We start from the raw sequence: 27,626 nt of genomic DNA, 5'->3' as shown, positions 1-27,626 counted from the left end.
AGGAGGAGGGAGAAGGGGAAGGGATGGGAAGGGAGAAGGGAGGGGAAGGAGGAGAGGGAGAGGGAGAGGGAAATGGAGAGGGAGAGAGAACATACCCGTTGTTCCAGAGGTAAAAATGTAGAGGCAAGTAGACTTGAGGCTTGAGGTGACATGATGGCTTGGTGGCACTGGCTCATCAGAGGCAAGACTCAGCTTTTCTTGGAGTGAAACTATACCTTCTGGAACAGAATCCTTCATTCCCCAAACTCTGACATGTTTTGGGAGACTGGGAAGGATTTCTTCTATGCTTCCAAGCAAATCTGAGAAGCAAAAAATTTAGAAATAGGTCAACAAACTCAAACCTCAAATGTTTCATGTTGGGTTTCCTTCCTGTGTTAGGACGGAGATAAAACGGAAACAAAGCCTCTCCTCTGTCTGATTTAGTGGCATCAGGGCTACTTTATGCTTATATTTGGTTTGAGAAAATTTGTTCTGTCTTGTGGCATGCCTCCCTAATCTCTCTAGTGGGTCCTTGAATTTGTAATCTCCCAGCTCAGTTTGCAAAATCCAGTGGTGCATGAGCACCACTCCAGGCCTCGAGGCTCGATTTCAACAGGAGTCACAGAAACAACAATTTTGTCACCATCTGATTGAACAACACAAAGCAGATTCACATAAATGTTGGCCATTTTGATAGTTTTCTGTTAAAAGATTTTACTTCCCAGCTTCCTTTTGCCAGGCCAATCAGTTCTAGAAGAGCGGGACTGTGGTGTAGTAGTAGTTTCTGTCTTTACAAGGGGCCAGATCCCATCTTCTTCTGTAGACATTTTGAGCATCTGTCCAAATGCCCCCTATCATGAAGAAACATTTCTTCACCTAAAGTCAGAACAAACCTTGCTTCCTCCTGCCTCCTGTCTCTTTACAGCTGCCTTAAATAGTCTAAAAGACTTATTAGCAAACTTATTTTTTTCAGTTTCAAAGTAAAACTACTGTAAGGGCCAAAGTTAAGCTGTAAGCTAAGCCTCACTTGCCCAAAGATGGACACTTCCTGAAATACTGGAGACTATTGTTTGGGGGAGATAGCAAGCCACATATTTTTGTTCCCCTAAACAAGTTTGAGCCAGCTGAGCCAGATATACTTGATCACATGTAGGCTGGAGGTATGAGGGCAGGAAACACATCAGGGTACATGCTTACCCCTGTTTGGTTGTAGGCAGGAGGAAATATGTCAGGATATATGCTTGCCCCTGCTACAACCCAATGAGAAATACAGTGGCCCTGTGGTTTTGCTTTTTCAGCCTAAGAAAAACATGACTCTTTGCCATTTTCTTGAAACCCAGGAATGGAACTGGCCTGAGTCCAACCTTTAATTAAACTTGCTTCAGATTTGTCTCCAAATTGTGGTATGGTCTAATTCTCACCCAGTGGGATGAGTCCTGCTTTCCAGATTCTCTTCAAATCTAAATTTAGGATACTTCGATAGACATTTTCTTTTAACTACAACTAGTTGTTAATTGTTCTGGGAGCACATCTAGGGGCTTAATTGTTCAACCTCAATAAAACACATTTGGGTAAATCCCTTGGCTGCTCTGGAAGTCATAGGATCACTGTGGTCTTAAGGCCAGTTGGAAGCCAAAAGTTAAGTGAATTTAGAAAGAGGCCTGTTCTTGGCACCACTGATAAGTCAAGTTGCAAAGCCCTGGAGCAGAGGGGGTGGGGTGGGGGGAAGAAAGGAAGGCTAGCTTCCAGAAAAGGAACAAGGTCCTTCATTCAGAAAGCAATGTGAGAGCTGAGCGTGGAATGATGACCTGAATCTCCAGAGCAGCCTGAGGTTGAAAACCAAGGACAGAACCAAAGTCAAGCAGACAAGAGGAACAGATGACCCCGAGAGTCCATGTCTCCACCCTTGGAAAGCCTTGGAGTGTAGTGAGTTCAAGGGTCTGCATGTCAGAGGACTGGAAAGGAATCAGGATACTGTTTTTAAAGAACTCTTTTTTTTTTCCAGCCTTAAGAATACAAAACGCAGGTGGATTTCTAAGTTCGAGGCCAGCCTGGTCTACAGAGTGAGTTCCAGGACAGCCAGGACTACACAGAGAAACCCTGTCTTGAAGAAGAAAAAAAAGAAAAGAAAGGAAAAAAGAAAAAAAATACAAAATGCCATGGTTGGGGTGAGTACCCAACAGTGCACAAAAGAATCAAAATCCATCATTCCTGACAACTTTCCCCTCCCCACCCCCCCAGAACATAGAAATTACATTAAATCCCTTTGGCTGTATTTCTGTAGTTTAATATGGATCTCTGAGAGTAAAAGTTTTATATTTATTATAACTTCTAGGTTTTTTCAATATTTCTATGATATGCTATTCATTTCCAAGGTGTGAGGGACTTCTTCATGCTGAATTTTAATTCAGCATCTACTGCAATGTCTTTGGTGGTGCTATGCGATGATACCCGCTAGCCTTCTGCAATTGGCACAACCAGAGTCAGGCGAGATGAAGAAAGATTCTTTCTTTACTTTTCTGTAAATATGACCCTGACAATTCCTTTGCTTTAGACTGTTAGCCTCCAGAACCAGGCAGAATACATTTCTCTTATTTTAAACTCCCAGTTACTTTATCATAGCATCTTAGAAAGCTAATAAAACAAGGTCTCAAAATGATTCCCAGTGCAACAGGTAATCAAACTGAAATTAAATTATTCTAAAACTATATATGCGTCATAAAAGAAATCAATGACTTGGCCTAGAGAGAGTGGGATCAGAGGTTACATGTTTGCATTGTTCCTGCAGAAGACCTGAGTTCAGTTTCTAGCACCCACATCAGGAGGTTCCCAATGCCCTATAATCTAGCTCCTAAGATCAGAGAGCCTCTTCCTGTATCTTTGGGCACTTCTATTCACATGTACATTCCCCAATACAGAGACACACAAAAATATACATGCTTTTAAAAAAATCTTTAAAAACCACAGTGATTAAGAATGATGTAATTCAATATACAATAGACCCTACTCAGATGCTCTAGAATATATGCTATTTTTGCTCTGTACATAAAAAGCAACTATATGTTATTTAATTCTTAAAATTAAACTTGAAACATAATCACAAAGTCTAGCTCATTTTGAATCTGAATCGATAGTACTATGTGAAACATTTTCAGGAATGAGAATATGAAGCATGCAGGATTATCTGGCTAGAGCTGTCAGTCTCTGTTCAGTTCTATTACACTCCTGGTTAGAGCTTTATAATTCAGATGAATCATAAAGAAGCAACAGCAGACATGAGTCATACTTCACTTCTGTCTCTCCAGACTTTCTCTTTGTCTTCTTGCAGCCTGCCCAGAGAAGCTTTTTCTCCTACTTTACCTCCATTTTCTGGAGACCTTGCCCATCTGTGCTGACCCAGGGCCTCTTTAGTTCTTTCCAGGAAACCTTCTTTCCACCACAAACATCACCCTTTTCTCCTAGCCCATTTCCACTCCTTTGTGTCACCTACCAACCAACAAATTTATTCTCTTCCAGGGACCCTATACCCACTACACTTGCCTCGGATCCAGAGTGAGGAACAGCAACCACAGAGTAGATCACCCACTCAATAAAGACTAGAACCATTATTTATACCAACAAACCCCTTAAAACACTTGATAGATGGTTTCATAAAGATAACAGGATACAGAATTATCATACAAAAATCAGTAGTCTTCCTACATCCAAATGACAGATTGAGAAAGAAATCATAATAGCAGCAGTACCTTTCACAATAGCCTCAACAAAAAATAATAAAAACTAATATCCTGGGATAATTCTAATCAAGCAACTAAAAGTCTTGAATAAGAAAAACATAATTGTAAAACATAGTTCTACATGATTATTGAGAAAACAATCCTCAATGTCATGTGGAAACACAAAAGACCCTGAATAATAAGAGAAGAACTCCTGGAGGAATCACCATTCTAGATTTCAAGCTGTATTAGAGATGTAGTGATAAAACCAGGATGGTCTTGGCAAAAAAAAAAAAAAAATAGACACATTGATTCAGACAGATTGAATTGAATTGAAGACCCAGACACAAGTCCACATCTATGGACACTGGATTTTTTTCAAAGAAGACCAAAATACAGTAGAGAAAAGACAGAATTTTCCACAAATGGTTCTGTTTAGTCTGAATGATTGCATGTAGAACTTCTAACTGAACTTACTGAACTTAGAACTTATTAAGTTCTTATTGAACTTAAGTTCAATCATGCAGACACCATGTGAAGACAGGAACTAGGAAATGTGGTCCTCTGCCCTGGCTGTTTTGGGTGGAATTTGGGGAGCATTTGTTACAGCTATCATCACCCCACTAGGGTGACTGAATGTCATGGTTCCTGAGGGCAGGGGTCTTTTCCAGAACCCAGACTCTCAAGTGCTGAGACTGGGGACCAGTCCTGGGAGTCCTGGGGGAGGGGGTGGTGTCCTGTAGAAAACTCTACTCCAAATGGATCAAGGCCTTCCACATAGATCCAGATACCCTGAACGTGATAAAAGAGAAAGTGAAAGGTAGGCTGGGACTCATGGTACAGGAAGGGACTTTCTAAAGCAGGATACTGATGGTACAGGACATCACAGTCACTAACACGTAATAAGTATGACCTCATAAAGTAAAGAGGCGTCTTTATGGCAAAGGACACTATCATTCCATCAAAGCAGCAGCCTTCAGAAAGGGGAAAGGTTTCTTTTTATCAATTATACATACAGTAAGAGTAGTATCTGGAACATATAAAGAGCTGTAAACAAAAGATCCTGAACACCAAGAAAATAGATAACACAATTTAAAACTGGAACTTAGAACTGAGAAGAAAGGTCTGAAAAGATGAAACACGAATGGCTGAGAAACACTTAGTGAAACGTCCAACTTCCTCAGCCATCAGGAAAATGCAGATTAAAACTCTTATCCCAGTCAGAATGGCCAAGATCAATAAAACAAAGGGCAGCTCATACAGGTGACACGGTTGGCTAGGGGAACACTCAGTCATTGCTAGTGGTGGTGGCAACTTGTGGACCACTGTGGAAATACATGTCACAGCTTCTCAGGGAGCTGGGGATAGAACTACCTCAAGACCCAGCTATACCACCCTTGAGCATATGCCGAAAGGACTCTATATCCTTACTACAGAGACACTTGCTCAACCGTGTTCATTACTGATCTATTCCTGATAGCCAAAACTTAGAAATGGCCTGGATGTCCATCAACCAATGAATGGATAATGAGAATGTGCTATGTTTACACAATGGAATATTATTCACATTGAAAACTAAAATTATAAAAGTTTGTCTTTAAATGGATGGAACTGGGGGCGGGGAGGAGGCAGGAGTAATCCTCATGAGGTAACCCAGAGTCTAAATAACAAATAGTCTCTGTTCTCTCTTTTGTGTGTATGTCAGTTTTTAAGCTTTCAAAATGTGTGATTTAAACCAAATAAGCACAGAGGTTAGGTAGCTAGTAAGGGACCAGAGGAGAGGAAAGAATCTCCTATGGAAGGAAAAATAAAATTAGTGTTATGGAGAGGGAAGAGGAACCTAGAATAGGAAAACTAAATAAGGAAGAATATGGGAGTGAAGGCTAAATAAAGGAATATGGGGAGGGGCAAATAAAACTCAAAGCCATCTGAAAATCTACCACTGTGGAAACTTCCATATATGTGTGTGTGTGTGTGTGTGTGTGTGTATACATATGTGTGTGTATGTGTGTGTGTGTGTGTATACATATGTGTGTGTGTGTATTCATTCTAAGTGGAACAACCAAATAATAGTGGCATCAAAGCCCCAACTAGATATCTTATGCACAAGGTGACACCTCCAGTGGCAGGAACTGGTTAAATCCAGTTGAGTCATTGTACAAAGGGACCCCATATAAATCCCCAAATACCACAGGCTATTGCCAGTGTTATCATTTGATGTCCACAACTTGATGATTAAGCCCTACTAACACTTATACCATAAAACACAGAAACATCAAGTCAGTGCCTAGCTAGAATCCCCTCCCACCCCCAGTGACTAGCATTTGTGGGATAAGAAAATACTCTGAACACCACCAAAAGAGAAAGGCACACAAAGATCACCCAGCTACAAACTTGTGACCCACAACAGTGACCTGGATACAAGATATTTTGGTGGGGTGCTGGTAACAATCATTTTTAAAATTGGATTTAAGGCCTGCTCCATGAGATAGAAAGAACTCATACTCTCATTGCTAAAGTATCCAAGAACCTGAAGCTAGATAGGTCCTGGACCCTATTAGGGGGAGACCTATCAGGAGAATAGGGAGAATATTATTATTCTGCTAAAGGAATAAAGTGACTCTTAACAACATTCTGCTATACTCCTAGATGAGTGCCTTGCTCAGGCCACATTAGAGAAACTTCTTACAGTAGATGGGAATTAACACAGAGACCCAAAACTGGACAAAGTTCAGAGGGAAAGATCTTGAAGCCTTCAGCTCCCAGGGATCTCCATGGAGAAGGAGGCGGAAAGATTATAAAAGCCAGAGGTGATGGATGGCTCCAAGCAACAGGTGTCTTCCGGGCACAACAAGACTGACACACATAAGAACTTACAGATACTGTGAGCATGTACAGGACCTAGTCCAGGTTCAGCTAATGGATCCTAGTACTGAGACTAGGAGGCAGCCACAGGGTCCTAGGTCTAACTAGGAAGCTATCTCCAGTTGATGTTTGCTGGCAAAGGGAAGGTCATTTTTTCCCAATGGAGTCTCACTGGGTGTGACAACCACACTTCAGGGCGAGCCTCATGACCAGAATTGATTGGCCAACAGAAAAAACAACAAACAACAACAACAACAACAATGCCAAAAGCCCCCCAAAACAAAAACAAAAAAAAACCCAAAAAACAAAAAAAACCTCAATAGTATTTTGTGGACTTTTAAATTTTTTTCATTTTGCTGTTTTTGTTTGTTTGTTTGTTTTTTGTTTTTTGTTTTTTTGAGACAGGGTTTCTCTGTGTAACCTTGTCTGTCCAGGAACTCACTCTGTATACCATGCTGGCCTCCAACTCAGAAATCTGTCAGCCTCTGCCTCCTGAGTGCTGGGATTAAAGGATGTGTGTGTGTGTGTGTGTGTGTGTGTGTGTATGTGTGTGTGTGTTGTGGTTTTCTCTGTTGCTGTTGTTTGAGAAAGAGAAAACAGAACAAAGTTAGAGAACATCAAGTTAGGCAGGTCAGGAGGATCTGAGGGAGAGGGAAAAACATGAATGAAATGTATTCTATGAAAAAGTCATTTTCAATGAAATTAATAAAAATGAGTCAAGTGGCACTAAATAATTCATAAATAGAATTTGTAAGAAACTCAAAACAAACACATAACTAACAGGGTGCCATGTCACCAGGGAGCTTGGGGTTGGGACTTTAAGTGTCTTATTAATCTTTATTTCTATCACAAATTCAAATACAGCAAGATATAAGAACAGAAGGCGAATGCGCAGTTCTGGTTGGTGCTTGCGGTTACGCCACATCCTGCTGTGTGCAGACTGCTGTTGGCCAGGAGCAAAAACCCACAAGGATGGCTGGAAGGAAAGACAAGACGGATACAGAAAGACAGCACAAAGGAGCTAGTCTTTCAAAACAATAGCTCTACAGTCTGTTTAGTTCTCCCACATTCAAGGCCCAGAATTAGGGAAGACCCCAAGTGTGAACATGGGTAAGTGACATTCCTGTGTGTAAGCCTCAGGACCCTTAGTACAAACTGACTTCTTCTTACGTCATTACTGCACCTCTCAGTCACGTTTCTGAGACTGTAAAGTCAATAGCAAAATTTTCACATGTCCCTCCAACTTGCCATATGAATTTGCTTTGCATGTTGCAAAAACTGTTTGTTATCCTGTTTAACATGTGAGGGAAGGGATCAATTGATATATATATATATATATATATATATATATATATATATATATATACACACACACACACATAAGCACATATACACACACACAAACACACACATATACATATATACATACATATATATACATACATATATATACATACATATAGATGTGTGTGTATTATATATGTGTATTTTTAAATGATACATATATAATTAATATATTGGCAAGTATTTTATATAAATAAAATATTTTATGAAATAAAAATGTAAAGGTAAAATATTTACCAATGTGTATGTGTATAACAATCTTTACAAAGAAGTCAGGATGAGAGTATAGATCTTATCACTCTTCTGTGCAGAGCAGCTCAGGAGCCTTGTTATAGAGGCGTGGCTAGGCTCCGGTTTTTTAAGAAAAGCATGCTGAAATAAGCCGTGTCCTACAGTACTATACAGACATTCTGATTCCAGGGTTTTCTGTGAGGCCCAGAAACTCACTCTGGCGTAAATAGTGGCCCAGCTACTTTTATGAACACTGTTTATTATACATCACACACCTCTCAGGGAGTGTGTGCTGTTTATGCTACTTCTGAATAATCTATTAGCTAATGATGTATACTTTCATGAACCCCGTTTATTATAAATCATGGCACACATAAGCAGTGAGCGCTATTTCCTGTCTTGGAAATGAAAGGAATCTGAAGGCAACTGAAAGTGTAAAAGGAGATGAGAGCCTGCCCAAGCTAATGCCCTTGTTTTTACCCAGGTGTACTGGACTCCAGCATTTATCCCCTCACCTCCCACCCCCCCCCCCCCCCCCCCCCACCCGCCACAGATTAGCATCCTTTCTACATGCCCATTCATTATAATGATTTTTCAAATCCAGTAGTCTCCACAGGATGTATTAAGTCATTTTCCCTTTTCCGTTGAGAAGAGATGGGTATGAGCCATGCTGTTTCATTCACTTCTCTGTCTAGGTTTCTTCTTTTTAAATTACACTATACATTTAAATTAGTAAAATTATTTTCTTTTGTAGCAAGGTTACTTTCTTGACCCTGCTAAATCCAAGATGGGGAAAAAAAATAAGAATGTGGTAACAGCCATTCTAATAAATACAAGAAAAAAAAATAGCCATGTCCTGGAAAAATATTCGTGTCCTGTGAGAAGGTATCACGGAACACAGGGTAGGTAATAAAGTTCCTAGGGTCCCTTAGCTTTCTGTATCTCTGTACATATAATTTTCTATGAAATGTAAAAGGGATCTTTCCCTCTCTTCCTGTTGATTTTAATAATTACCTTTATGGCTAAAGGGTAATTGCAGGGTGACAACAGATCAGTTGTTAACCTGAGCATTTCCTCTGCACAGCCTGAGGGCAACTGCTTATAAAAACAGGGCAGGGCCGTAGCCATTAGCTCCTCAACTATGAACGGAAGTCATGACTTCTCATGACGAGAAATCTCAAGTCTTAAAAATAAACTCGCACACTAAGTGCTATCGCATTTAAAGTAGGGGAGACGGGGTAACAGGAGAATTGTAAAGTCATCTGTTTGTAGAGATTTAAGCGGCAGAGTACCGAGAAACAGCACACACACACGCACGCACGCACGCACGCACGCACGCACGCAGTGAGTAGCCAGGGAACCGTGGACACCTGGTAGACCCACAGACCCACAACATTACTTATTATGAGTAGCATTTCCTCTTCCCTAATAAACCTTTTTTTTTTTTTTTTTTTTTTTTTAAACAGCAGTTTCTGTCTGCCGCAATGAGAATCTTCCGGCTGTCGTCACCTGTCCTGCCTGAGATTTTTCCTGTCTTTTCATTTTCATTCTTTGATTAGCAGAGAACACTAACCTGACCCAGACCCCGAGACCAGAGCATAGGAGACCCCTTTGCAAGTATATTTGAGTCTTCAGCTTTGTTGGAAGAATAATATCGTACACATTTTTCTAATTAGTGTGTATTAAAAGCCTGGTATCTTGATGTTGCCATTTTGTAGTGTTTTCATAGAGCCTGGACATATATAGTTTTTTATAACTGTGTGCAATGTAACTGGCGGTCCCCACATAGCTGGATTGTGATCAAATCAAGACCTCACATCAGAAGCCGGGATTTTGATCCTGGTTATGCAACCTACTGAAGGGAGGTATTTGACTGAGCTAACATCATCACGTGTGCCTCTCGGTACCACTGGGAACACCTTACAGGTGTCCGCCTTGAGAAATGGTACCATCGTTACTGAATAAGGTTTGTTGATTGTGATCAATACCTTTCCTTAGGCTTCCTCCTGAAGTTTGTCAGAAAGATAAGCCAAGGTGGAAACTGTACCTTTCACCAAGAACGTTATCTGACCTGACCCATGAAACTTGTTTAAAGTCGTATATAACTTCTGGGGCTACAGACATGTCATTTGGTAAGGTACACACAGAGCTTGAGTTTGATCCCCAGTACCCCATCTTTATAAGTTGGGTGTCATAGTTTGCATGTCTGATCTCAGCACTGGGGAGAGAGAGACAAAGTGCTTAGTGGCTGGGTAGGCTGATCTATTCAATGAGGTCCAGGGCAGTGAGAGAGACTGTCTCAAAAGGAATATGAATGGCAACTGAAGAAAGGCCCTGCAAATTGCCCTATGGTCCCCACATGCACACACATACATGCATTCACACACATGTGCACTCTCACATGCACTCTGGCACGCTCACACACACACACACACACACACAAATCTGTACATTATTTAGAAGTGTAATTTTTCTAAAATAGCATTTCAAACAAACTGTGTATAGTTCTTTTGGGTACAATGTTTGATGAGCACAGCATGAATTAATTTCAATTGCTAAGAGTCTAGCAACTATCTAAGAGGCACTGCCTAAGTCATGAAAGCCAGAACTGGGCTGTGAAATAGTTGACATTGTCACCAGCCATCTTATAGCTTTGTAAAAGTGATACTCACAACGGATTCCATCAGCTACAAAGCAGTTGACTATACCTGAACTGCAGGTCTGCCTGGCTGCTCTGTCTAAACCACCCATCTCTCCACTTCAGTATGCTTGTTCTAGGATTATATGAATCCCCATTAGGAATGGCTGATCAGAATCTATGGATTCTGAAATTTAAATACCGAATTATTACTAGTATACTGTTCACCATTGCGGCTTAAAATGTCACTTAAAAGAATACACTGTTTCACAGTAAGAACTTTAAATGCACACAATTTACTGGGACCTAGGCTGTTCTTAACAAAGCAACCCATTCATTAGTTAGAATAAAACTATCACCTCTTTAAAATTCATGTAATTTGTGTTTTAAGATATGTGAACATGAATGGTTAATGTGACTTAAGCTTAATTTCTCTAGTTAACTATTTTGTTGAAAAAACTCTACTACATAGTATTTGACTTAAAATACCAGTAACCTAAAGTTGTAGTCTGTGTGTGCATGCTTGTGTGTGTGCATGCTTGTGTGTGTGTGCATGTGTGCATGTATTTTTGCATATGAAATATGAATGTATGTGGATGTGTGAATGTATATGTGTGTTCATGTGTGTGTACAAGTTTGAATGTGTATGAGTGTGTGTGTGTATGTGTGTGTGTGTGTGTGTGAAAGTGCATGTGAATGAGCTGTTGTGAAGGTTAGAGGTCAGCCTTGTGTGTTCTTCCATCGAGTTCCACCTTACCAGTTTCTGAGATAGAGTCTCTCACTGGCCTGGAGCTCAGCAAGTAGGCTATGCTAAATGGCCAGTGTGCACTCGGGATCCACTTACCTCTGCCTCGAAACTCTGAGATTACCACACATAGCTTTACTTACTACTTACTTACTTACTTACTTACCTACCTACCTACCTACCTAGATGTCTACTTACTGACTGACTGACTGACTGACTGACTTATTTTTAAATTTGGGTTCTAGAGACCAACCTTGGGATGGTACTTTGGATGGGGTTTGGATGGTACTTTGCTGGACTTAGCTATGTTCCCAGTCTCCATAGCTCTTATACACTAAAAAGGAAGTGGGGGAGGCTGGGATGTATTAATTACTGGAGAACTGAGTAAAAGCTAGAACACACGATCTGTGCCAGTAGTTGAACATGATTAAACAACACCGCATGCTACAGCTAGGTCCGCACATCAACTTGAGAGGTGCCCTGTACTGTGTCCCTCAGAAGAACTTCTTCGTGTTTTGTTTTATAGGAGGTCCTCTTATTGACCTCAGCATCTTAGCCACAAAGAGCTCACACTGGAACCCTTTTAGTGTGCTCTTCTGAAGGGAGGTAACATTTCCTAGCACAAGTTGGAATTCACAGTCGCTACCTGATGTGTAGTGATGTAAGCCATGAATAAAAGCCGGAGTATGTCCACAGATAATAAACACTGCTTATTTTTCTGCCACATTCACAGCTCTAGTCATTGATCAACACTGGTTAGCCACACTGTCAGAATTCTGCATGATTCATTGATCCTACTCCTTACCACAGGTCACTGAAGCCTCAGTGTACAAACACGGCTCTTTACAAAGTGAAATGGAACACAGGGCAGAGGAAATCACCAGACAGCACTCCAGGGACACTTTTGGTTTCTCTGTTCCTATGCCCCTAAACTAGCTGAAACCTGTGCTTGACAATAAATATTTCCCGACTTGATTGAATCACAAGATAGGCTGGAAGGACACAGAGATGTAGGAAGAATGACGGTGTTGACGGCCAGCCCTTCTTGTGCCCACAGCTATGTGTGAATATGTGAGAAAAGCAAGCAGGAAATGTCTACCTTTTTAGTCATCAATGAAGCAGAAATTAGATTATGTTCCATACTCTCACGGGATTCTGAAATCCTGTATGAAGAACTGGTATGTATCAACTAATCTAAGATACCTAAGTAATTTTACCAAGCTCTTTACCAGGGACATCTGCATGACATTTTTTTAGCTCTGTGCAGAAGAAATGGTCTAAACCTTTTAGATTGTACCAACTTACTATCATGGTTGCTATTTCAGTTTATTGAGCAACCCACCTCCCTGGTTCCTTAGTTAATTACTCATTGAAACCAGAGATTTATGTTTTTCGTTGTGAATATGTGTAATAGTAGGTATCTCAACTCACATCAGGGAAGGAAGAACGTAACTGAAAGAAAATGAAGGGGGAATAAGACAAGGGAAAAGATTATTGTCTGCCAAGAGCCTGCTCCTGACTGATGGACACCCAGCCTTGCTCTGTCAAATCCTAGCCTGCAGAGTATGCAGTTAAGTGCAGCAATGGATATAAGAATGTGTGAATCTCGCCTTTAAATGTTCTGTTATCCAAATGCACTCATTCTCGATAAAGTTACTACGGGGAAAAAAAACACTTAAAAACATGATAGCTTTCTTATTCATGAGATATTTTGTCAAGGCTGATGAAATAACAGAATCAGCCCTATCTCTCTTGAATTCTTTCAGGGACGGAGGGTACCAATAGCTCCTCCCCCAAAATGGCAAGAAGCAGAAATTTTATAAAGATATTCTTTAGTTCTATTGCTATTTGCTGATCTATAGCAAAGTGCTTGAGGAGGTGTGGGAGGAGCTAAGTCACTGGCTACGGGGATGGAACTACTATTGCATACGCATATCTTACATTCCTTATGGAACTACTATTGCACACGCATATCTTACATTCCTTATCACCTACCTCAAAGTATTAGACAGGAAGTATGGATAGAAAGGGGAGGGCAGGAAATAGGTTGGTTCGCTTTGGGCATAGCAGACCACAGTCCATACTCTACCTCCGCCCACCACCACCGCAGTGGGTTCACAGGTGTTGATGCAGTGTAGGAGGGAATCGAAGCGAAGGTTGGAGTTGAGGAAGGCCACCACGCAGCCCAGTTTAGCCAGGCCAAACCACACATGAACGAAGTCAGGCTCATTGCTCATCAACAAAGCCACAACGTCCCCCCTTTTCAGCGAGGAGTGGTTCAGGAGAGCGTGGGCTACTCTGTTACTCCTCTTGTCCACGTCTTCGTAGGTGTAGACGTCCCCCTCATAAATGATGAAGGCTTTCCGTGGTTGCTTCCTGGCGTGGCTCAGGAACTTATCCAGCACCGTGACCAGCTCCCCCCTCAGTTTGTACATCTCCATCTGAATTCCGTAGCGCACCACCTTCAGCAAGTACCAAAAATCGTCCCAGAAATACGGGAACAGGAGTTTCTGCAGGAAATGCAGGGAGAGCAGTCCAGCCCCAAATCCTGTGAGCCATGACAGGAGCATGGGTGCCCAGACCTCCAGCAGACCCGATGGGTCCTAGCAGTGTCTCTTTCTTTTCCAAGAGTTTCACCTCTTTTTGCCCCGAGACTCCTGTCCTGAAAGCTCAAGGCTGGCACCTGTAGTTCTGGCTCAAGATGTCTTTGTATGTCCCGTGAAAGAAATCAAAGGTTTTCGCCCAGAAAGCTACAGAATGCTGGTGATATGCCCTGGGGCATTGGGCTAGGCAGCTGTGGAGCAGAGCCCTGAGTCTTCTTAGATTAAAAAAAAAAAGGGGGGGGGGGTGAGCTATTGTACTCACAACACTCACAGCGCTGGAAATGAGCCCAACACAGCTCAGTGCACCCACTCTCCACGGCTGTCCAACAGGCTCCTTGCAGCTCCCTGGGCTTCAAGCTGGGGATGCCTTTAGCACCTCTCACTGCCTCTGAAAACCCTGCCTAAGCTCCTTTGAGCACCAGGGGATCTACTTTGGAGCTGAGATGGCTGAGCAAGTCCACGGTTTCCTGTTGGCTCCCTCCCGTGCTCCGTGCTCCGGCAGGGGCTCAGCCACGCCTCACAGCCCCCAAACCCGCTGCAGCCAGCGCCACCCTCTCCCAGTCAGCCTCGCCCCGCCCAGGACAAGGCTCTGTCTTCCCTCCTACACAAGCTCCAGTCTGTTGGAAGGAGTTGTTGAGCACCCAGGCCAACGATCTTCCTCCCAGTGTCCTTGGAGCTGTGAGAGTCACCTCCTGCCTCCCCCAGCCCCGGGGCCAGTGTGACAGTGACTGGACTGTTAGTCAGGCTTCTTGCCGGGCAAATGGTCCTCCCCTTCCACGTGGGAGTGTAGTAGCCAGCTCACACCTCAAGCCTGACCTCAGGCTGGCCATCCCTCAATCCCACTTGATGAGAGGCCTCTGGAGAGACTAGTGAGGTGAAAGAATGCTGTCCGAGGGGGGCCAAACTATTGATGAGATTTACTGTTGAGGCTCCAAATAAGCAAAGGGAAATCAGCTGAGACAGGGAGAATGTATAGTTATGAATAAGTTAGGTCCCAGAAGAATTATTTTCTGAGAAAAGGAGGAATGTTTGGACCTGCTCATGAAAACTCACATTTTCTTCTTTTACAAAAGGCAATTTTTAAAGTGTGTGGTTACGTTAGTGTTGGCCCGACGTTGTAACACTATCCTTAGAGCGCCAGTTTCTTAAAATATTGACCTAATGCTTTAAATCATGTCCGTATTTTTTTAATATATGAAATGCTGCATCTCCTGTGATTTTGGAAAAGAAACTTGTAAGGTAACAGGGACGGGAAAGGCAGGAGAGCAGGCAGAGTTGCAGTCATCAAAATGCATTAAATGCACGTACGAAACTGTCAAAGAATCAAAAAAAATTAGGTTTTTGTTTTCCAGTTCAACCATTCAAAAAATTGTCAAAGTTCAAAGGGTTTCATACCTATGCTTAAAGTGGGAAGGTAGCAGCTATATTAAAAGAATACAGATTTTTGTGAAAAAAAAAGAGAGAGAGCATTCTACTAAAAATAAAACACAGAGGAACATTTTATTATGCGGGTTACATGATGTTTTCTGTGTATTTACATACACAACAATTATTTATAAGTGTGTATGTGTTCATGTATGCATACTTGCAAATCAGTGTGCAAACTGGTGTGTACACTTGGTATGGAGGCCATAGGTTGATGTCAGGTGACTTCTTCTATTACTCTCCATATTATTGTTTTTGAGGTTGATGATGATGGTGGTGGTGGTGGTGATAATGATGATGATGATGATACAGGGTCTCTCATTGAACCTAGTGGAATGGGCAAGGTTGACCGGTCAACAAGCCTGCTGGACCTTCTGGTCTCTGGTTCTCCAGTGACGAGACTGCATGCTCATGCCATCTGGCCTGGCATCCTACATCAATGCTGGAGATCCAAACTCAGCTACTCATGATGGTTGAGCAGGTGCTTGCTTGACTCATGTCCTTAGCTCTCACTAATAAATTCTTTCCTAGTAGACACCATCAGCCCAGCTCTTCGCCTTTAAAGGTATACACAAGGCTAATTGTAATAATTACCAGTGCATCATTATGTCTGGCTTTTCTTCCATCCATCAGCTGGCTTCTAGCTTAACTTCAGATTCTTTAAGATTAGAAGAAAGAGAGAAAAAGAAAACAAACAAACAAACAAAACAAAACAAAAAGAAACTAACAAGACCCTGGATAAAACCAAACACAGGCTGTGGCTGCCCTGGTTGGTTTGAAACCACAGTAAAGATCCCCGAAGTCACAAGACTCTCAGATCCTTCCACGTAGATGAAGAGAACGTTTTCTAACTTTACACACAAGCTCTTGACTTTTTGGTTCAGAAAGATCTTTTTGGGTAGGAGGGAAAGGCTGCAGCAGCGAGCATTTTAGACTTGATGAGCGTGTCTGATACGGCATTGCTTGCCCTACTGTCTCAATGATTCAGTCATATCCTGGAAAACACCTCTGAGCCACAGAAGGAATACAGAGCAGTTAGTGTCTCTGGTGGGTGGCTCACTGATAGGAGTAAATATGTTCTTCTCCCCCGCCCCAGGGAAGTATGCTTGCTTTTTCTTAGGAACTTCTAACAATGTTTCAACAGACAGAACTTAATTTTCATCAGTGGCCAGTATAAGTAAGATTGGAGAACGTACAGGGTTGTTGGTGTGAGATGGTGTGTTAGACTGTTCACGTTCGACTCTAACATATTAAGATCGTAGAGCTCAGGCTATTAAAACACAGGCATATTTCCTATGTGCTTTCTCCCCATGGATGATAGATGCTGTGAAACCTTTAAGAGGCCTGTGCGTTCCTGTCTAAGCACGTGAATTGTTCATCTCATCCCTAAGTTTTGTGTACCACTCTCAATATTGCCAAAGACAGCTATCAAAGATGGCTATAACTTAAGCCACAATACCAAGTTGTTGTACAGTGGCTGTCAGACAGCAATAGCTACAAGTGAATAGATCTACGCTTTAAGTAAAAGAAAGAAACAAGATTCCCGAAATCGTCTAGACACCTGTCTGGAGACTGCTTTTGACAAGGGACAGTGTAATACTCTACAGGTTCCCTCTGCAACATATATCAATATGTTTTTTTTTTCTCTAAGGGTATTTGAAAGTAGAAACCAGTATGATTAAATACAAGTCAGCTCAGGAAGAGAAGGGTCTTACCAGTCTATGTATGCTCTTGTGAACCTCTTCCTCACTTTGGATTTGAGATTCTTCTCTACAATTCTTCCCTACCCTTCTTCCAGTCCCTTCTGCGCCTTCAGTTCTGTTGAGGACGGACTGTATGTAGCAAGGGATCAATGTCATCCTGAACAAACAAACAGCATTACACGATGGGCAGTAACTCACTTCCTCAGAACATGGCCACTAAAACCTCCATTTCCCTCCTGGGCTTTCTGGTGCAGCTCTGCAAGTCAGCCTTGGGATTAAGGGAGGCTGGAAATGATTTCGTGGGATGCAAGCTTGACAAAAAGCATCACCATGGATGCTCTCAGTGAATCAACTGGTTGGGTACTTAGGACTGCCAGGGCTTAAGAAAGGGATAGACAGATAACGTCATATATATGAAGGGTATGTATGTCTCTATAAATGAAGGGCTACACCTTCTCAGTTTCTCCCCCAGAAAGTAGTCCTACAGAAGCTGTGGATCTCAGTTGATCAGGTATGGAGTATCTTGGTTGATTGTGTATAGAGAAGGAAACTTTAAGGTCTGTGGAGCCATGACAATACTCTGCTCGGCTCACCTGATCTCTCATCTCTAATGATGGCTAACTGACCAATTTTCCTAGCTAAGTTTCAGCTGTGGCCCCATTTCTTGTAGGCCTCCCATGACTGTGAGGACAGTACTCTGGTAGACCTGTTATTGAGGAAGGCAGAGAGGAAAGGCTTTGTAATTTGGCTAATTGGTCTCACCCAAAAGACCAGTAACTTGTCTCCCACTAGTAATTTGCCACTTAGAGCAAAATGCTCATGGAGAAGCTTGGCTCCTACCCTTCTGCAGAAGCAGGGAGACACAGGTACTACCTTCCCTCGTGATGACGTTCCAAAGGGGAAAAGAATAGAGTTGAAGATACTGATTGCAGAACTCGCCCACTTCTTAATTCCACCCAGAAGCTGCGGCCTTTTACACTTTGTAATGACTGCCTTTAGAATGTGATATCAAGTTGGGGTTTGGTGGAAGGCTTAATTTTCCTGTAATTCAGTGTTTGTTTGTGTTAATGAATAATTATGTTTAGAACGTTTTCACCCACAAGGCCTCATGAAACAAACAATATTAAAGCCAAAGAGTGCTATTGGAGTTGGTGGACTATTAACACTGCTTCATATCTTAGACACATCAAACGCATCTTCAAATATAAAAAAGTTTTATAGTGCCAACTAAACCACCCCATAATAATAGTTCTGGCAGCAACTCTCAAACAAATTAAATATTTAACTATTACTTTACCACTAATTGAAAATGTAACTAGAAGTTTATGTGAATCCAAGTCCTAAAGAGATACTCGACACATGTGCTTTATGCAGGGTATTTTTTAGATCCAGACACTGCTGGTTGTAAAAAAAAAAAAAAAAAATTCCCGTCCTTGCCATTGGTAAAATTGACTTTCTGGGAAAGATATTTATGGAAAGTTTTATTACTGACAGAGAATTCATGGAGGCTTCATGTTTAGTTCGTAAGCTGCCTGTGTAGATGTAGGTCATTTGATGACTACTAAAGCAAATCATAGAGCCTCTCTGGCAACTTCTATAAGGCATCAACAATGCTCCAAATGTCACAGGGGGTTGTTCCCTGGGCCCCTGTTTTTAAATATATCATAAGGGCTATGACTTAGTTTCTAATGTACAGAAGAATCAGAGACTTCTAAAGTGCATTCTCCATTTTATCCACCCCTCAAATTTTACAGCTCTTTAAAAAAAAAGTTTTTCTAATTATGTAAGAATGATTTTTCAGTGGATAGTTAAGTAGTCTATGGTTGGCTTGATTCTGCCAATGTCATCTTGTGCTGGCAACCCAGTCACAGACATTCACAGATTCCAGGATCCAGTCATTTTATTACTGTGTTCCTTTAACAGCACGCTAGTATATGGTTTTCTCCCAGGTCTGTGGCCTATCTAGTCCCAGGTCATTGGCCACCCAACAGTTGAGCATGGTTCCATCTCATACAGAGGGCATTAAATCCAATCAGATATTGGTTGTTTGCCCATGTGACTTTTGTGCCACTAATGTACCAGCATATCTCACAGGCAGGACACCACTGCAGATCAAAGAGTCTGTAGCTCTGTCCATGTTTCCCTTTCTCCTCTGGTAGCATTCAATGTACGTTCCAGTATCACATCATGGACACTAGAAATTGTAGCTGTGTATAATTGCTCACAATTATAATTTAGGTACTTGGAAGGCTGTGTCCACAAGATTATGGAAGGTAAGTCTGGGCTACAGTGTGAAACTTGTCTAAAAATCAAGCAAATACAGAAGCAAAGAAACATAAATTATTTTGTTTGTTTTTAAGAGACAGGGTTTCTCTGTGTAGCCCTGGCTGTTCTGGAACTCACTCTGTAGACCAGGCTGGCCTCCAACTCAGAAATCCACCTGCCTCTGCCTCCCAAGTGCTGGGATTAAAGGCATGTCCCACTACTGCCCGGCCAAATAAATTTTAGAATGGTATTTACTAAATTCTTCCACTGACAATAATAATCACATCTAGTAAGAATTTCAAAACTCAGTGCTTCATCTAATGTTGTATATGCAATACTCTGAAAACAATTTAGTTTTTGTTTTGGAGAAATTAAAATCATCCTTGGCTTAGAAAAAAGTTTAATCTATATACTCCCTGTCACAACCTCTTTTGTCTTATCCCAAGATTTATTCTTTAAAAAGAATAGTCCAAGATGTTCTCTTCTTATGTAGACTATCTATTGCATCATCTGATAGTTCACTTTGCTGTGCAGAAACTTTTAAATTTATTTAGTCCATTTGTTATTTCTTGAAGATATCCCTGTGTTCTTGGAATATGCTTCAGAAAGTTTTTGTGTACACACATCTTTATTTTGAAATCCTTTTATTACTGTTTATTTGGTTATAAGACAAATTTATCATCTCAACAGCAAGAAAACCAAATTCAAACTTTAATATTATACTTGGCAGTAAAATTTTCACAAAAATTTCCCCCTTCTTATGAATAAATCCATCAAAAATGAACCCAACTTGAAAGTATTCTTCTGATTTTACTCTCTTCCAGACTTGCTGTTACCGATCAAATGATTAAGGTTCTCTCCCTGAAACCGTGTAACTTTCTACATTCATTTGGGTTCCATTTTTCCCTCTTAGCTTAGTGGTTTTCAACCTGTGGGTTTCAACCCCTTGTGGATCACGAGATCCTTTCACAGAGGTTGTATATTGGATATTCTGCACACCAGATACTTACAGCTCATAACAGTAGCAAAGTTTCAGTTATGAAATAGCAGCAAGAATACTTTTAAGGTATCCATAGCCCGAGTATCTATGTCAAAGAGTCACATACACACATCTTGATATATATTTTGATGTTTTCTTCTAGTAGCTCCAGGATTTCAGCTTTTAAATTAAAGTATTTGATCCACTTTGAATTGATTGTTAAGTACCATGAGCAAGATAAATCTAGCTTTATTTATTTATTTATTTATTTATTGCAGTATATCCAGTTTTGTCCTCACCATTTGCTTAATAAGCCGGTTTTTATTCCCAGTATAGTTCTTGACACATCCTGATAAAAATTCAGATGGCCTTAGCTGTGTTATTTCTTCATATTCTGTTTACTGGTCAACATTAATGTTTTTATGCCAATATCATGTTGAGTTTGTCACTATGGCTCTACAGCATAATTTGAGGTAAGGTATTGTGTTACATCCTGTACCATTCTTTCCACTTAAGGTTATATTGGCTTTGTCAATTTGATGGTTAGTATCTAGACTGTAAACGACTGCTAAAATAAAATGCCATTAAAATCTGCCAATCAATAAATGAGGCAATTAATTGAAGAGAAAGCTCCCAAAAGAAATATATGGATTACTAATAATGATTTTTTTAAGATCCAACATCCTAAGTCATTACAAAGATGAGCTGTTTTGATATTTCATCTCACACATCAGAATGGCTCCCATCAAGAAAAAAGACACCAAATACTTGCAATGATGAAGAAACGAAAAGTAAAAACTTCCTATTTGCTACTTGGGGGGAGTATGACTAATACAGCCCTATGGAAATCAATGTGAATATTTCTTGAAAATTAAAGGTACAACTGCCATGTGACCCAGTTACATGATACTGGAGCATATAGCTACATCCTACTAGAGACACTTGCACATCCATATTTATTACTGTCTATAACTACAGATCCAGGGGACCTGATACTCTCATACCGACATACAAGCATGCAAAGCACCAGGGCACATAAAATAAAAATAAATTAAGAATACTTCATAGATGATGCTATACAGTTTATATTATATCACAGTAATGGCTATTTGGGCACCACGAGTCAGTCAGCAGTCACTATTGGCAATGACAATACTGACTAATGCTTTCAGGTGGTGATGCCTGATTTATCTTCCCTTTGTGGTGTGTCATGTCACAAGCACTAGCAACTGGCCATTGTTTCTTTGTCAATGTCCAATTTTTTATCAAGAACCCAACCATTTTTTTAGCACCAGTTAGTAGATACTTGCCCTAAATTAATTCCTTTAACCATCATCCCATCAACATTGCTAGCTGACATTTTTTTTTAAATAATGAACGTTTTATGGTTATTTTGAATGTTTTTATAGGACAGTTTGATAAATGCTTAATTCCTTTTCTGTAGTAAATAACTGATAAAAGAAAGATATGAAACAATGAACTTCATTACTGACAAGCACAAATATATTTTTTGTTTATTGTGTGTTACTTTTAAAAATACCATCTAAATATATTTTGAAAATTGCATACATTCATATAAAGTTATTTGACTATATATGCCCTACTACCTCCCCCAAACTTCACCAATGACCCCACCAGTGTCTCTCTCACTTTATGTTCTATTTGAACAAAATGAATAATCCACTGAGTCAAACTAGTGATGTCCACATGTACCTCGATAGGACGCCATCCCCTGGTTCAAAGCATTCAACCAGCTGCCATACCCCAAGGAAAAGTGACCTTGATGCCCTCAGCGTTCATCAACTGCCCATAGCTCTCATCCTAGGGCTGGGCCCTCAAGAACCTTTTCCAAATCCACTCTAAAATTTTGAGTTGCTCACTAGCCATGTTGTTCTCCCCATCATTCAGCTCTTTCAGTATTTCAGGGGCCCCTCTTATACAATGTCCTTGGGTGGTGGAAGGTTGATATCGATGGTTCTTTTATAGCTGAAGACGCAGGCTCATTTATTTTCAGCACATTGGCCAGTTATCAAGCTCTGCATTAACCACTACCAACTGTGAAAAATTGCTTCTCTGACCAAGGTTGAAAGCAGCATAAATCTAAGTTTATAAATATAAATATTTAGAAGGCAGTTTGAAAGCGTGACTATTTAGCTAAACACTGCCAGCAACACACCACTTCCTAATACCCATAACCTCCCCAGACATGGGTATTCGATCAGGTTTACTGGCAGACACATGGCCCCAGGGGCTTTGTCCCAGGAACGCTTCTCACTGGTGATGTGCCTTCTCATGTTTGTCATTGTTGTATTCCTCATTGTTCTGACAGGGTATGATTGGGCAAAGAAAGTCCGTTTTGCTTGTAGTCTGTTATGATTGATACCTGGGTATTAGCTCACCCTACTGGGTAAATTTCCTACAGATCAACATGAAGATGAACTTTCATGAAATAATGCTGTTTAGATGAATTAATGATCTTATAGAATTCCTGATTTGATTCTAATAATTTTAAGACCTAAGATAGTTGATAGATCTGAGCAGTGGTGGTGCACACCTTTAATGCCAGCCCTTGGGAGGCAGAGGCAGACAGATTTCTGAGTTTGAGGCCAACCTGGTCTACAGAGTGAGTTCCAGGACAGCCAGGGCTACACAGAGAAACCCTGTCTGGAAAATAACAAACAAACAAAAAGATAGTTGATAGAAAGTTTAAGGTTAGAATCAAACGTAGAATATGCTTCCTCTGACAAAATAACAAAGACTGAATGAAAAGTAGGACAGTGAGCATTCGTGTACTATAAGCACACCAATTGCACTAGGAAGAAAAACTAAATGATCAAGAAAAGTCTTCATTCTAGGTCAGGCCCAGGAATGAGGCCACAGCTTTCCACCATGATAGGATGAGCCCATGGAGTGAAAGATCGAAAAACTACTGCTTTGAGCATATGATCAATAATCCTGCTGCAACTCCCTCTTGTGTAGAATTTATCTGTGAGGTAATTCTTTTGCTTACATAGAGAACCTTACCTTAGGGGATATAAAAGGACTAAAGGAAAAATAAAGCTTTTGGAGTTTTTTTCCACCCACCAACTGTGTGTGTGTGTGTGTGTGTGTGTGTGTGTATATATACACACACACATATATATATACACACACACATATATATATATATATGGTTAGAACTTGCTCATTAGAGCTTTGTTCTATCCATCAAATGTGTGTATGCATATATGTGTATATATGTGTATGGTTACGATGGTTGGAGCTTGCTTTGTTTCACCCAGTGTGTGTGTGTGTGTCTTGCTTTGTTTCACCCAGTGTGTGTGTGCATGTGTATGTGTGTGTGTGTGTCTTGCTTTGCTTCATCCTCTGTGTGTGTGTGTATGATTCTTTCCCTCTTTCTTTTCTCTAACTGAAGATCACCATCAGTGACAGCCCAACTAGCCACTATCAGTGGCAGCTTCCTCTGGCTACTATTAGCAGCAGTTTAAACCAGTTGTCACCAGCACTGGTCTCCTCCTCTTTCTTTCTTTTTTTTTTTTTTTCATTCGCTACCACCAGTAGAGGCTTACACCCCGGTGCCATCTGCACCAACTTCCCCCTCCTCTCTTTCCTTTTAATCACCTGCCACTATCAGTAGGGTCGAGGGGGAAACTTAGTTGCTATCAGAACCTACTCCAATCACTGACTCCATACTTGCTGCCTTCCTCAGTTTACCCTGTGGTGTCAAAGGTGGCATAAAAATCCATCCTGTGGAGTAGGCCTCAAATCCAATCAGAACCTGATTGGTTACCCCTAAAACCATCATGCCACTATTGCAGTTGGCACATTTTGTTTAGCAGATGCTATTATGGCACATAACAGTAAGGGTCCAGCACTGAGAGAGATCGCTGATGTCTTTTCTCCCCCATACCACATTGCATGCCACAATCTAGCACCCTGAAAGCTAGCTGGAAGGCAGAGAGTTTCTTACTGATTTCAAGATCGAGCTTCCTATGTCATGCATCCTGAGTGTTGTCTTCAGCAACGGGGTCTTAATAGCTAGTTATGGTGGGCAACCAGGAACAATAGCAATGGTCTATATTTATCTTTGGGAACCTCTGGGACCTCCAATAACCCACAGACAGAAATCCTATCAGTGACACTAAGATTTTTATTAATAACTCACATTGTTTTCTGCTCCTCCCACCCCCTTGACCTTAAGTGAGATTGCAAGATAGTAGGTTTCCATATGGCTGTTTTACACACCCTTCATTTTGGTTAATCCCTCCTCGCTTCCCCTTCATCTCCACCTCTTCATCCCACTGTGTGCTTAACCCTCTCTCTCTTTCCTCCCAGGATCCACCATTTCTACTTTCATTTTATGCACATTTTACTGTCTCAAGCACCTTGATTCATTCATTCCTAACTGTGTGTTTCTAGCTTCCTGACTTCAAGATGTACTTTGAGTTTATCACTCAAACCCCAAGTTCATCACACAAAAACCAAGATCTACATATGAGAGAACGACAAGTATTTGTCTTTCTAGATCCGGGTGATGACAACCAGTGTAATTTTTTTTCAGTTCCATCCAATTTTCCTGAAAAAGTAATGATTTTACATTTTTTTACAGCTCCATAATTTTCCATTTATACATACACCACATTTCCATTATGCATTCATTGGTTGGTAGATATCTACATTAATTCCATTTCCTAGCTATTGTGAATAGAGAAGAAATAAACAGGGAAAGTGTCTCTATAGTAAGACTTAAAGTCCTTTTGGAATATGGCTAGGATGTGGTAGACCTGAGACATAAGGTAGTTCCTTTTCAAGTTATGTTGAGAAACTCTAAACGATAAATTGATATATTACATTTTAAATATATAAATCATTCAGTCTTAAAATTAGAAGATATACTCAGAACATTTGCTGGTAATCTTACTCCTTCCACCTCGTACACTGAACATGTGTGCATGTTTTCAATTGACATTTTCAATGCTTATTTCTGTAAATATAAGAATGTCAGTTAACCAAGCTTCCATTTTATAAGCTATTTTATGGACTTTCAAGTCTTATTATTTAAGAACTACATTTTGTAAGGGCTTGGGTAATGATTCACTTGATAGAGCTGGAACAGTAAGGTGAAAGCCTTCAGAGTGAGACTCCCTTTGTAAATCCCATTAAGAGCATCAAGTACTCCTTGAAATTAGATTATCAACATTAAAAGGAATTTTAATAAAAGTGACTTAACATCATGAACAACTTTGAAAGGTCTGATGACTTCATTTCAACAAGTTACTCTGCTTGTGGCCCAATGACAGAAAAACCTGGATTTACTTGTGGAACATGTAGCAATGACTGAAGGTAAAAGCTTTAGTGGTTGGAGAGTCTCTTCTTGTAAATACACACACACACAGAGACATACACAAACACACAGATACACACAGAGACATACACAGACACACAGATACACACGGACACATACACAGACACACAGATACACACGGAGACATACACAGACACACAGACACACAGATACACACAGAGATGCACACACACAGACACACAGACAGACACACAGATATACACATACACAGACACTAAGACACACAAACACACACACAAATGGACACACAGATACAGACATACAGACACAGACACACCGACACACTCAAAGACACACATACAGACACACAGACACACAGGCACACAGAGACACACAAACACACACACAAACAGATACACAGCACACACACAGGTTAAATATCAGCCAGCTGTGAGAGGATAAAGATACATAGACACACATACACACACACACATACACACACTTATATACACACACATACACACACTTATATACACACACATACACACACACACACACACACACAAACAGGTACACAGCACACACACAAGGTTAAATATCAGCCAGCTGTGAGAGGGTAAAGATACACACACACACACACACACACAGAGACACAAACAGATACACACAGAAACACACACAGTCTCTCTCTCTCTCTCTCACACACACACACACACACACACACACAGAGTTTTTATTAATTCTTCCCCAAGCTGGAGCTGCTGCTGAAATGTCAAGAGTCACATTATTATACAACCTTTAGTTAGTGAAGCATCAGAGTCTAAGGGGACCAAGTCCATTTTTAAGGTTCCATAATGATGAAAATACTGTTGACTAGCTTGTATGTGACAGCAAAGTTTTCCATGAAAAGAGAAGTTAACGGATGCTGACAACTTCAGTGCTGTCTCTCTCCCAACAATTAACAAAACCACCTCTGTCTTTTCCTGCCACAGTCATCACGACCAGCAATTAACCCTGAAGGAAGATGCGCACCAGCAAAACTTCAGCACTTTTTAGCAATAAGTTATTTTTAATTAGGGTATGTTTGTTTCTTACTAAAATGATTACACAGTAGTCGACAGTATAATGAAATTTAAAAATTTTATATTGAATTGGAAACCACACACACACACACACCCAAAAATCCTGTGAGTCACTTCACTACAATAGTACATTTATTACTGTGGCCTGAACCCAAACCCATTATATCTCCTACGTGTATGTATGTCTGTGCAAGTTAATTTCATATATATATTACACTTATATAATATATGTGTTCATTATACTATATATATTATATATGCACGTGCACACACACACAAAGTGTTTGATTCTGTGTTCTAACAATATTATTAAAGTGTTTTCCACTATAGAATGAAAATCTTAGTTGGCATGGAATTATATAATTCAAAGTCCATATGTTTTATTCTTTTCACAGTGCTAAATTTCCCACACATACTTATATACCAAATTAGAAAGACAAATTTAAAACAAAACCTAAACTAAACAAACAAATCCTCCAAAAATGAGATATGGCAGTAACATGGCCTAAAAATCTAGGCCACACACTTCAAAGAGCTATTGTTCTTTGAACTATTGTAAGAGGGAGTGTGTCTCCTGATCTGCCACAGGAGGCACGTAGAGAGTTTGGCTCGATGAATCGGCAATGCACATGAGCTGTGTAGGATAACAGTAAATTAAAATACAGAGTTGCAGCAACAGATAATCTGATGCTTGACACCAGGGCTAACGTGCTGGTTTCCAAAACTAGCTTCTGAACTCAGGGAGC

General features: G+C 40.6%; 1 protein-coding gene across 1 annotated transcript in view; it reads right to left on the bottom strand.

Annotated features, from left to right (window-relative positions):
• Slc27a6 (solute carrier family 27 member 6) overlaps window positions 1–14,432 on the bottom strand; it is a 59,908-nt gene extending 45,476 nt beyond the window's left edge. The window contains exons 1-2 of the mRNA XM_021150779.2: window positions 13,608–14,432; window positions 96–299 (exon numbers count right to left, since the gene is read on the bottom strand). Coding sequence (XP_021006438.1) covers window positions 96–299; window positions 13,608–14,088 — 685 coding nt within the window. The 5' untranslated portion in view covers window positions 14,089–14,432. The remainder of the gene's footprint in view (window positions 1–95; window positions 300–13,607) is intronic.
• Between the last annotated feature and the right edge of the window lie 13,194 nt (window positions 14,433–27,626).

This window comes from Mus caroli, chromosome 18 (genome assembly GCF_900094665.2).
Source record: "Mus caroli chromosome 18, CAROLI_EIJ_v1.1, whole genome shotgun sequence".
In the NCBI taxonomy this organism is placed as follows: domain Eukaryota; kingdom Metazoa; phylum Chordata; class Mammalia; order Rodentia; family Muridae; genus Mus; species Mus caroli.
This window is presented reverse-complemented; position numbering and strand designations above follow the sequence as displayed.